The sequence below is a fragment of the Panicum hallii genome, chromosome 9 (assembly GCF_002211085.1).
Source record: "Panicum hallii strain FIL2 chromosome 9, PHallii_v3.1, whole genome shotgun sequence".
Lineage (NCBI taxonomy): Eukaryota > Viridiplantae > Streptophyta > Magnoliopsida > Poales > Poaceae > Panicum > Panicum hallii.
In genome coordinates, this window is record NC_038050.1 from 19,106,098 (window position 1) to 19,117,545 (window position 11,448).

Here is an 11,448-nt window from a genome sequence, read left to right on the forward strand (position 1 = left end):
GACAATTCATGTACTTGTAATGCTAGACATATATATTGTTAGTGTGAAATATGTGTTTGTTAAGTGTAAAGCTTGTGTATGTTTATGTGAAGCTTTTGAAAATTCAAAGTGCATGTAAAAAGGGTATTTTTGTAATTATAGAAAAACCTAGGGTTGTTTTTGTCAAATGTATTTGGATAGGAGGTAATTTCAAAATAAGTGAAGGGTAGTTTTGCAAACATGTTTTTCTTATTTTGTTCCATGTAAAAAATATATATTTATTCAAAATTTTCATTTGAAATGTGTGTGTTAAAGTGTGTAAAAATTTTGGATAAAGTGGTGAAAATAAGGGTGTTTATGTAATTTTATAAAAGTATAAGTCCTTTTGTGCAAGTATTTGATTTACAAAAGTAACTTTCAAAATTACTCAGGACTAAAGTGTAAAAAGTGCAAGTCATCATGACATGTCTATCCAACCATTATGACGAGTCTATCCCGTCATCATGACATGTCATAAATGCTTGCATTTAGGTCCTGAATTTTATAAAGTTACACTTTTAGGGACAAAACTAATTCAAATTCAACTTTTCTTCAAAAACTTAATGTGTAAAGATGTAAGTTTTGAGTTTTTGAACTTGGGCCCTAAAGCAATGTTGTAGAGTTTGAAAAACTCTCCAACTTTCGTTTTGGGCATTTCTTCATTAGGGTTTTAAATCAATGGGAAATTTTGCTTTACAAACAAGTCCCTGCAATTTTTTGAAATTGCGTATAAGCCCTTGGGAAATTCCATTTGTCCTTCTTCTCTCCTCTTCCTTATCCTGGCGTTTCCCATCCTTTTTCTTTCCCACCGGCGGCAGCATCATCCAAGCGCTTCTTTTCTTCCTCCTTCTCCCTCTGTTCTTCTTCCAATTGACTTCTTTCTCCAACCACGGGCGGCAGCATCTCTCTCTCTTTCTCCTCCTCCATGCGGCAATGCTGGCGCGAGGTGCTGACGGGCCATGGGCGCGGCTCAACGCGGGTGCCGGGCGAGCCCGAGACGACGGTGCGGGCGCGTGGGAGTGAGCGCGCAGCGCACAGGAGCGGGAGCGGGCGGCAGTTGCTGGGCGCGCGGGGGTGGCTTGGCTGGTGCGAGGCGCGCAGGCGCGCAGAGCGGAGCGGGCGAGGAGTAGCTCGGCTGGCGCGGTGACTCGTGGCAGGTGGCGCCGAGCGGCGGCACAAGCAAGCAGAAGCGGCGCGAGTGTGCGAGCCCAGAGGCGGATTCAGGCGGCAGCCCAGGCACGCGGGCAGCAGCGAGCAGGCACTGGAGCGGAGGCTCGGGCGGGCCCAGGAGCAGGGCGCCGACGGAGGGGTGGAGCGCGTGAGCAAGTGCTGTGTGCGGCGGCTCGGCTTGGGCAGGTGCTGGAGAGCGCATGGAAGCAAGCAGCGGGCGGCCGCAGGCACGGGTGTGGACGCGGCTCGCGCGGGAGGCGTGGCGCATACGCGTGAGCGGTACGCGGGCCAGGCGGCGCTGAAGCGAAGCTCGCGGCGTGGCGGCGCGCGAGCAGAAGAGGACTGGCATGGCAGCGCTGGAGCAGGCTTGAGGCTCGCGGTACTGGCGCGCGCGTGCGAGTGGAGCTGCGGCTGCGGCACGCAGGCGGTGTAAGCAAGATGTGACACGGCCAAGACGCACGTGGTTCGGGCGTGTGTGGGAGCGATGCGGCAAGGCCGGAGTGAGCGACGCCGAGCTCCTGCGCAAGGACCGGCGGCGCGTAGCAAGGCTTCTGCGCGAGATGCTGGAACGCGGTGGCGTCGACCCTGACTACGCCACGGTGATCTCTGGTGGTGCAGGAGTGGCCGTATCGGGGATGCAGTTAAGGTGTTCGACGAAATGCTGGCCGCAGGAGAAGTGATGCCAACTGCGGTGATGTACAACGCATTGATCGGAGGCCGTCGAGGAAAGGGCAACGGAAGGCACGGCTCTAATGCAAGCAGACCACGGCCATCTCGAAGGCGGAGAAGTGGTTATGGCATGACGAGCCGAAAGGAAAGGCGACGAAGTGGAGGCGGTGACCGGGTGCGACGAGCTCGGAGGAGCTAGGTGCAGCCAGGCACGGTGAGCTCTCTTGATCCATGCGGAGGTCCGAGCGGAATTGAACTGGCACGTTCGCGAGTGCGAGCTGAAGTGTTTTGCCAGTGGCCGGCTCGGCTCGATTCCGCAGGCGTGTGCGTGTGCAAGGCAACGGGCCACGCGCGAGCAGATTAAAAGCTGACTATCGTCGCCACGGATCACGTGAGGAATGTCTCTCCGGTTATCTTCCACCCACTGCAGCCCTTCCCGGCAAACTTCTTCGTCACTCGCGGAATCTCGTCACCGTCGAGTACTTCTCGTCGCCAATCATATTCATCGTGGAAATTTACTTTCCGCCTATTCTTCTCCATAACCAAGGCTACCCCAAGGTTTGCTCTGTTTCTTTAAATCTTTCTAATGCCGAAAACCTCTTTGCCGGAACATTGTCGTTATCTTCCTGTTCTCTATTTTCCCCGACCAGGGACTTGATTGCTATGTTTTAGAAAGTTCTAGGGGTTTTCTGTAAAATTTTCTAGAACTTTCTTTATTTCAAATCAGTGAACTTCTACATATCATAGATTTTCGTAAGAGGTTCATAAATATGCAAAATCAGTTTTGTTTGAAACCCTAGGTCAAAATCTACAAAGTTTTATGTTGTGCTTTTGAATTGAAAGTCTTTGATTTGTGGTCTAGGTTAACTATTAGGGAATGAATGTTTTATTGTACTTTATATTGTATGCTTGTGATATAGCTGAAAAGTAAATCATGGAATGTATGTCTTAAGTAGAGATGTGTGATATCTAGTTAATCCTTTCCCACGAGTGCTCATATCTTTGCCATCAAGACATTATCCTTTTCTTGATTGTAGTCTCTTTAAGGTTCCCTTCGTATAAAGATCCTTGTTAGTTCGTGTGTATCTACTGCTTAGCTTATACATCTCTGTGGCTATGCTTCAGCGTCGGCTATCAGTTCAGCCGCTAAGCATCCGTTTCCTTTGAGTCTAGGATGTTTCTCTGTAACAACTGTCAGCCGATGCCTTTCTTTTGATATGCTTCTACCATCGGCTGACTAGCCAATACAGTTGTTATCTTTCTAATATCGGCTACTGCCGATACAATTCCTTCGTTCTGTCCTACATCGACTGCACATAGTCGATGTATCGGAGATGCACACACTCTTAGGATTCTTGCTATCGGCCGATCCAAGCCGATTCTAGTTGTTTTCCATATCGGTTATAGCCGATCAACCCTTAGTTTTCCCATCCTTATCCACACACTTCTATCAGCCGATTTATCGACTGAGAGATCGGCTATATATCTATCGGTCACACACCCTTAACCACACTCCAATCGGCTGTACGTCACTCAATAGTTGTGCTGACGTAATCGAGTCGATACAACCACACCTAGTTACCTAGAATAACACTTAAGCACATCTCAGTTAAGACAACTGCTTTAGGAATCATCCTTCTACCAAAGTAATCGATACTTTCATCAATCAATTAGGAACCTGGTGCACCTATCAATCGGCTACACAGACCAAAGTACACAACCCTAGATCAATAAGCTAACACAATAGACACGCCTCTGTTAGGCACGACCTAAGCACATCAATCAGCTAAACCCCCCTTGTTTCCAATCGGCTCTGTTGTAACCCTCAATAAGTAGCTGATTCTAATTAGTTGTTCCCCTATAGCTCTGTCTAGGTTTAGTTCAGATCTTTCTGGTTGTTATATGAGTGGCATGTTAAATGAGTGTTGAATTGCAACTTTGTTGTGAGGTAAAATAGCTTTATGTGCACACTTTGAATGTAATGTTGCATTGCATGTAGATACGACTACTTCTGCAAGTAGTACCTACAAGATCTCCCAGGAGTCTGCAGAGGATGCTCCTGAAGACCAAGTGAATGTCACCAAGGATTTATCAAAAGCCCCGAACCAAAGTTCGGAAGATCTTAACTTTACTGACTTCAGCCCCACCAGTAAAGGCAAGCCCCGGACATAACCCACTATTTTATTTACACTGCAATCTATATCTATTTACGTATTCTATGCATTAAGTTCTTAGAAATTGCTTGAAACCCTAGTTGCATTTCCCTAGAAACCAATGTATTGAATAGTAGCACTTAAGTCCGACTAGCTGCTATGCTAATAGGACCGGTAGAAGTCGGGTGATTTCCTGTCACTCGCGCGATATAGGAGTTGTAATGTTTACATTCCTGTTATCACTATAAGGATGATGGACGGGAGTTTTGTGAGGTATCATGGTTGAGATGATACCCCGTCTGTGTTGTTGAACTTGATAAGGTCGCAACGTGTGGTAGTGCGGGTTAAGCGTTTGAAAGTACTAACCACATGCCGTGAAATATGGTAAGCGGTAAGCCTAGTAACCAATCGGCCCGAGGAGTGGACATACCTCCCACCACTCGTCTTGCTTCTTCTGGTTACTTATGTTCGACGTGTGGGAATACGTGTTGCAAGGGCAACCAGGAATACGGGTTTTGTAGTCGCGCTACAGACGTATGTCCTGCACTTTGGAAGTGCGTATGGTCCTGCAGTCGCTTGTGGTGGACCTGTCCACGAGTCAGAATGAAAGGCAAATGGTTGCTTCGGAACTATCATTAGATGTTCCAAGCGTGTGAGTTAGGTTTACCTTGCAAGGTTGAATTCAATTCAGAATCGTCCGCTTCTCACGATGGTTGAGACTGCTTGATCCCTTTACCACATTGAGTAACAAGAGCAATGTTATGGTTATCAAAGATGATGTTTGGTTAAAGATTTTACCATGCTTGAGTAGTTATAAGTGCTTACCTAGAATGGATAATCAACTAGAAACTGAAAGCTAAAACTTGAAAGTAAGTTATACTATTAGTTGCTTTTCAGCTGAAAATGAACCCGGATCCATTACAAACCTTCATAAGTTTAGTTACATGGCTAAGTATACCATGAACGGGTAAGCCTTGCTGAGTATTATATACTCAGCCTTGCTAGTTTTATGTTTTTCAAGTAAAGCCTTTGAAGACCCTACTCTTCCCTTGCCTTGGCCCTATGCTCTTCCAGATGATTGGTCCGTGGAAATGGATCCGTCCCTAGCCAATGTTGATGATATCGAGTGATGTTGTGCTCGGGCTTAGCATGACATCCATCTTGGCAACGTGCTGTAAATCATCGCGTATGTTTTCCGCTGCTAAAAACCATAGCTTTAACAGTTTGTAATGTCTTTTCTAAATTTAGAACTTCGTACTGCTTTTAGAAACTCTTGTAATATAATTTCCTGTGATGTAAAATATGATGGTGACTGTATCTCTGGACTCACCTTCGTGTGAGGTAACCTTATTTGATCCTGTGTATCGATGGTTTATCGGGATGTTACCCGACAGGCCAAGGGATTATACCGTTTGAAGCACGTTGGAGCCCTCGGGAGTGGACTTGCGTACTTGAGCCGGTATAATTCAGGTTGGTTCTGCCACATCGAGGGCGAGCCTCATAGCAACAACTACATCAACTACTCATCTCAACTTGAAAACTAGTCGGAATCGACTCCGACTAGTTGAGCTTCATCAACAAACCGTCGCAGCTCCATCAACGAGCTCCACGGCTTCGTCGACATTCGTCCATGAATCAAGCTAAGTGACTTATACCTTTTCCAACTTGTTCTTCACAAAATTGGCTACCTTTTTGGGTACGCCTCTCGACGGGCATGAAACCCTCGGGGGCTACACCATGATCGACTACCTATCTGTGTACGTCTCTCGACGGGCATTGAAACCCTCCAGAGCTACACTTCGCCGACTATTTATTCGTGTACATCTCTCGATGGGCATGAAACCCTCCAGAGCTACACTTCGCCGACTACTAATCTGTGTACGACTCTCGATGGGCATTAAAACCCTCCAGAGCTACACTTCGTCGACTACTTTTGCGCGCTGCGCATCCTCTTTGTCGCATGACGACTACTTTCTGCTCGTTGTCTCCTCTTAACGGTTGCTAATCTACTCGAGTAGCAAATGCCTTAATCCATGAAACCTTGAGTCTCCAGTCATGACCTAAGTGACCCGTCCTGTATGAGCGAAGGCTAGAGACCTAAGCGACTTGTACATGCTATGGGCGAAGGCTAAACTGGGACCGGGTGAACGTAAAGGGTGGACTACTCGGGAGATTTAAATGGCCTAAAAAAGAGCTTGACGCAGCAATTTTTACACCGAATAAATTTTGGTGTCTTCACATTATTACTAAGTACTACTCAGTATCTTCGCATTATGCTACATAATGTATGCATTGTCTTTTTTCAGATCAAGCTTCGGCAACAACCCTCCAGGCAGCACGGCGTACCATGATAGTTCCGCTAGTTCCCAGGCTCGGGGGCTGAGCGATGCACACTACTCGACATGGCTCCTTCGACTCTCCTGGCTTGTAAGCTCGGGGGCTGGACGCCGCAAAACTACTCGAAGACGACTCATATGAAGACTGAGAGTGCAGAAGAAACCCTAAGTCATTGCGGGGTTAAATAAACCAGCGGGAAGCTCAATTTCACTCTGCAGAAGGCGAAGAGTTTTTCTCAGGATTTTAGAGTAACACCAATGCCACGATTCTTGGATCCTTTTTCCGAACCTGAGGGTTTTGGATTCAAGGCTCGGGGGCTGCAGGATACGTGTCATTGACTATTTATTTTTTGAATGTACTCGAAGGATAAGAAAAGATGTTTCAAGACTAATTTGACCCTCAGCTTGATTCTTTGATTCAACCTAAGACTCGGGGGCTACTCCATATGGAGTGCGATTTTCCATCGCACCCCATAAAAAAGAAGACTTGAAGCTATTCGGGGCATGAGCACCTCATAGCCTCGATGCAACCAAGGAAGTACTCGAAGAAGACCTTCAAGATGGAGTTTCAGAAGAAGCCAAAGACTACTTCAGAAGTACTCGAAATGCCTGCAGTACTCGGCTATAAAGAGCTCAGGGGCTTGTCAGGGATAGATCCTCTAGGTACCACAAGGAAGCTACCCGTGAGGAAAAATAAGTCTAATTCGTACTAGGATTCCACTGTAATCCTATTAGGACTCATACCTTGTAATCCTACTAGGAATCCTACCTTGTAATCCTACTAGGAACCCTATCCCGTGGGATATATAAAGGAGGGCAGGGATACCTAGATAGGCAGAGAACCCGCAGAGAGCAGCCAACAGGCAACTCAACACCCAAGCGCAGGGCGCAATCAAAACAGGACGTAGGGTATTACGCTACTCTAGCGGCCCAAACCTGTCTAAATTTGTGTCTTGTATCCTTGCGTTCATCTTCAAGTTCCAGATCCGGCGATCCCTCACCAAATAATCACCTACCTTAGGGTATCCCTAGGTAGGCCTACGGTAAAAACACCGACAGCGGATAGTCCGGCTTTTTTGATGCGGACAGTCCGTGATAACTCTGTTTCGACATGTTTTGAGTATAACAGCTTGATTCCAAGGGGGTGGCTATATATATTTTATGCTCGGCCGTGGGTGAGCACTCTTGGTACATTTGAAAGCTTCCTTGACATAATAAAGCCAGCTCCCTCCTCTCCCTGACTCACTTTGCTTGGTTGTTGCATTCGTGAGAGTGTGAGAGCATACTAGTGCATTGCATCAAGAGTTTGAGCTTTGTGGCACTAGGAAGTCTTCAAGCAAGTGTCATCAACTTGTTACTCTTGGGGGTTGCACCTCCTAGACGGCTTGGAGAAGGTGAAAACGTCGAGCCCTTCAAGAAGATTGTGAAGGTGCCCCGGTTTGGTTTGTGAGATGTTCTTGTGATCACCTCGCTGGAGTGGTGAAGAGCAACTCTAGTGGAATCGAGGTTTGGAGAGGTTCATTGATTCAAGCCAGCTCAAGATTAAGAAGAGTTCTTGATAGAGGAACAGTTGAAGCTTTGGATCCACCTCAACATGGATTAGGGGTGACCGGCAAGTCATCGACACCACGAAAAAAATTCTTATCTCGTGCCAGGTTATTTCTTTGCTCATTTAATTCTTACAATTTACTTTGAGCACTTTATCATACTAGAGTTTGAATGGCTACTTGTCACCCTAGGTTGCAAAACCCTACTAGTGATAGGAGTTAGTAGAAATAGGGGCTCTCTTGTGTTACTAATTAAATTTGCCTAGTGTTTGTGATTTTAGTTAAAACTGCCTATTCACCCCCTCTAGTCGGTATCCTTGATACTACAAGTGGTATTAGAGCCAAGGACTCCATTTTAGTAAGGATTTAATCATCTCGGAGTAAGGATAATGACTAGTGACAATGGTATTCATGTTGGGAAGTCACCGTTCTTTGATGGGAATAATTACGATTATTGGAAGATTAGAATGACAGTTCATCTCAAGGCCATGAGTAGAAAGATATGGATAATTGTGAATGATGGATTTGTTATTCTAGATGATAAAAGTTTGACACCTTGTGATGAAGAAAATGAACTACTCAATGATCAAGCAATGAATGTCTTATATAGTTCTCTTGATCTGAGTGAGTTCAACCGGGTCAATAATCTCAAGACCGCAAATGAAATATGGAAGAAACTTATGGAAATTCATGAGGGTACATCAACCGTGAAAGAAGCAAAAATGTATGTGCCCAAAGGAAAATTTAGTGAATTTTCTATGAAGAAGGATGAAAGTGTGCGCGAGATGTTCAACCGGTTGAATGAAATTGTCAATGAGCTCAAGGGTCTTGTTTTTGAGGTGCCGGATGTGGATTTCTCTCACAAATTTCTTAGGTCCCTTCCGGAGAGATATGACACCATTGTGACTTTGTTTGTGAGGTCAAACTTGAAGGCTACTACTCCCACTGAAATTTTGGAAGAGGTACTCACTCATGATATGTTCAAGAAGTCACAAGATGAAGTTCATGGTGCAGCCAATGATGAGAAGAAAAAGAATGTGGCTTTCGAGGCACAAGGTTCAAAAGAAGATAGTGATGATGATTGCAATGGGGATGAGTCGGATGAAGAAATGGCTCTCTTTTGTGAGAAGATTTAGAAGATTTATGAAGAAAAAGAATTATGGCAAGAAAGGGCAATCATCAAAGAAGAATCCTTTTGGTAACAAAAAATGCTTTGAATGTGGTGAATTGGATCATATCATCATCAATTGTCCAAACAAGAAAGATGACAAGAACAATAAAGATAAGAAAGATGATGATAAGAAGAAGAAATTTCTCAAGAAAAAAAGAAATGGCCAAGCTTACTATGTTGAGTGGGATTCCGATGCAAGTTCCAATTCCAATGATGATGATGATGATGATGATGATGACAAGCCATCCAAGGGAGTTGCTGGAATTGCCATCAATGAGGCTCCTTCACTCTTCTCCACACCATTTTATCTTATAGAAAAAGATGGTGCAAAGGTATTATAAGATGGTGAACTATATGAACTTTCATATGATGATCTTCTTGACATGCTTAATGATGCTGATGAGTTCATGAGCAAAGAAAAGGCAAAGTTGAGGGACTTGAAGTTGAAATTCGATTCTCTTCAAGCATCCTATGGGGAGCTAAAGACCTCTCATGAGAATCTAAAAGAAACTCATGAGAAGCTTAAGGAAGCTCACAACACCCTACTTGCTCATGAAAACAAAGCAAAATTGAGTGTGGGTGTTGGTTGTGATTTAAGTTTTGAAAAATGTTGTGCTTCCACTTCCACTAACCCATCTTGTAGCCCTAGTGATTTATCTTGCTTAAGTGATGAATCTTCTTGTGATAAATCACTTCTTGTGGAGAATGAATTGTTGAAGAAAGAGGTTGTATGCTTGACAAATGGTTTGACAAAATGCTATGATAGTAGAGCTAAATTTAATCATTGTTGGACAAATCAAAAATTCACTTTGAACCGACAAGGCTTTGGGTATATTCCCAAGAAATGGAATAAAGCATTTGTTTCAACAAAAACCACTTTTGTGAAGAGTGAAGGCCGACCCTTTTGTGCAAAATGCAAGAAAGTTGGTCATGATGAGAAAAACTGCACAAACAAGAAAGCTATATCCTTTGACTCTTGTTATGTTCTTATGAAAAATTCTAGTGGTAATGTTTGTGTAAAATTTATTGGAATATCTATAGATGATGCTAAAAAGAATGTCATTTGGATGCCTAAAGTCTTGGTTACTAACATTCAAGGACCCAAGAAAGTTTGGGTACCTAAAAAGAACTAATCTCGTAAAGTCTTGGTTACTAACATACAAGGCCGGAGGAAGATATTGGGTGCTTGATAGTGGGTGCACTCAACATATGACTAGTGATTCAAATATGTTTTCCTCACTTGATGATAAAGCTATTGGTTATAGCAATATCACCTTTGGTGACAATGGCAAGGGTGAAGTGAAAGGATTGGGTAAAACTTCTATCTCAAATGATCACTCACCCTCAAATATGTTGCTAGTTGATTCTATCAATTTCAACCTTTTACCGGTTGCTCAACTTTGTGATCACGGTTACAAGTGCACTTTTACTAGTAATGGTGTTGAAGTTACTAGTTTGAATGGAACTGATTGCATATTCAATGGTTTTAGATATGAGAGCCTATATCTTATGGATTTCTCTTCTAACAATGCCAACTTTTAACTACTTGCTTATTCTCAAAATCATCTATGGGTTGGTTATGGCATAGAAGGCTTGCTCATGTTGGTATGAGACAACTCAACTGGCTCTTGAAATATGATTTAGTTGTTGGGTTGAAAGATGTGAAGTTTGAGAAAGATAAATTATGTTGTGCTTGTCAAGCTAGAAAACAAGTTGCTAGCTCACATCCCTCCAAAAGTGTTATGTTAACATCAAGACCATTGGAATTATTGCATATGGATTTATTTGGTCCAACAACATATAGAAGCATTGGAGGAAATTGTTATTGTCTTGTGATAGTGGATAGCTACTCAAGATACACTTAGGTTTTCTTCCTTCATGATAAAGCCGACACATATGATATTTTCAAGAAATTCTTGACAAGGGATGAAAATGTATTTAATCTCAAAGTGAAGAAAGTGAGAAGTGACAATGGAAGTGAGTTCAAAAATACAAGAGTTGAAGAGTTATGTGATGAGAAGGGGATGAAGCACGAGTTTTCATCCAAGCATACATCGGAGCAAAATGGTCTTGTTGATATGGATTTTGATTGATATGGCTAGATCAATACTCTCGGAATATAATGTCTCAGATAGTTTTTGGACTGAGGCAATTAACACTGCTTGTCATGCTTCAAACAGGCTTTATTGTTATAGATTCTTCAACAAAACTCCATATGAGCTGCTGATTGGAAGAAAGCCAAATATCTCATACTTTTGGGAGTTTGGTTGTAAATGCTATATTCTTAAGAAGGAAACTTGGTTATCAAAATTCCAAAGCAAGTGTGATGAGGGATTTCTTTGGTATTCATCTTGTAGCAAGGCTTATCAAGTTTATAAAAAAAT

The 11,448-nt window shown here is 43.6% G+C and overlaps 1 protein-coding gene across 1 annotated transcript; it reads right to left on the bottom strand.

The window, feature by feature from the left end:
* Positions 1-988: 988 nt before the first annotated feature.
* Positions 989-1,456, bottom strand: LOC112872925 (lysine-rich arabinogalactan protein 19-like). Its single transcript, XM_025935960.1, has one exon. It carries the CDS (start codon positions 1,454-1,456, stop codon positions 989-991), a length of 468 nt encoding a protein of 155 aa, XP_025791745.1.
* Between the last annotated feature and the right edge of the window lie 9,992 nt (positions 1,457-11,448).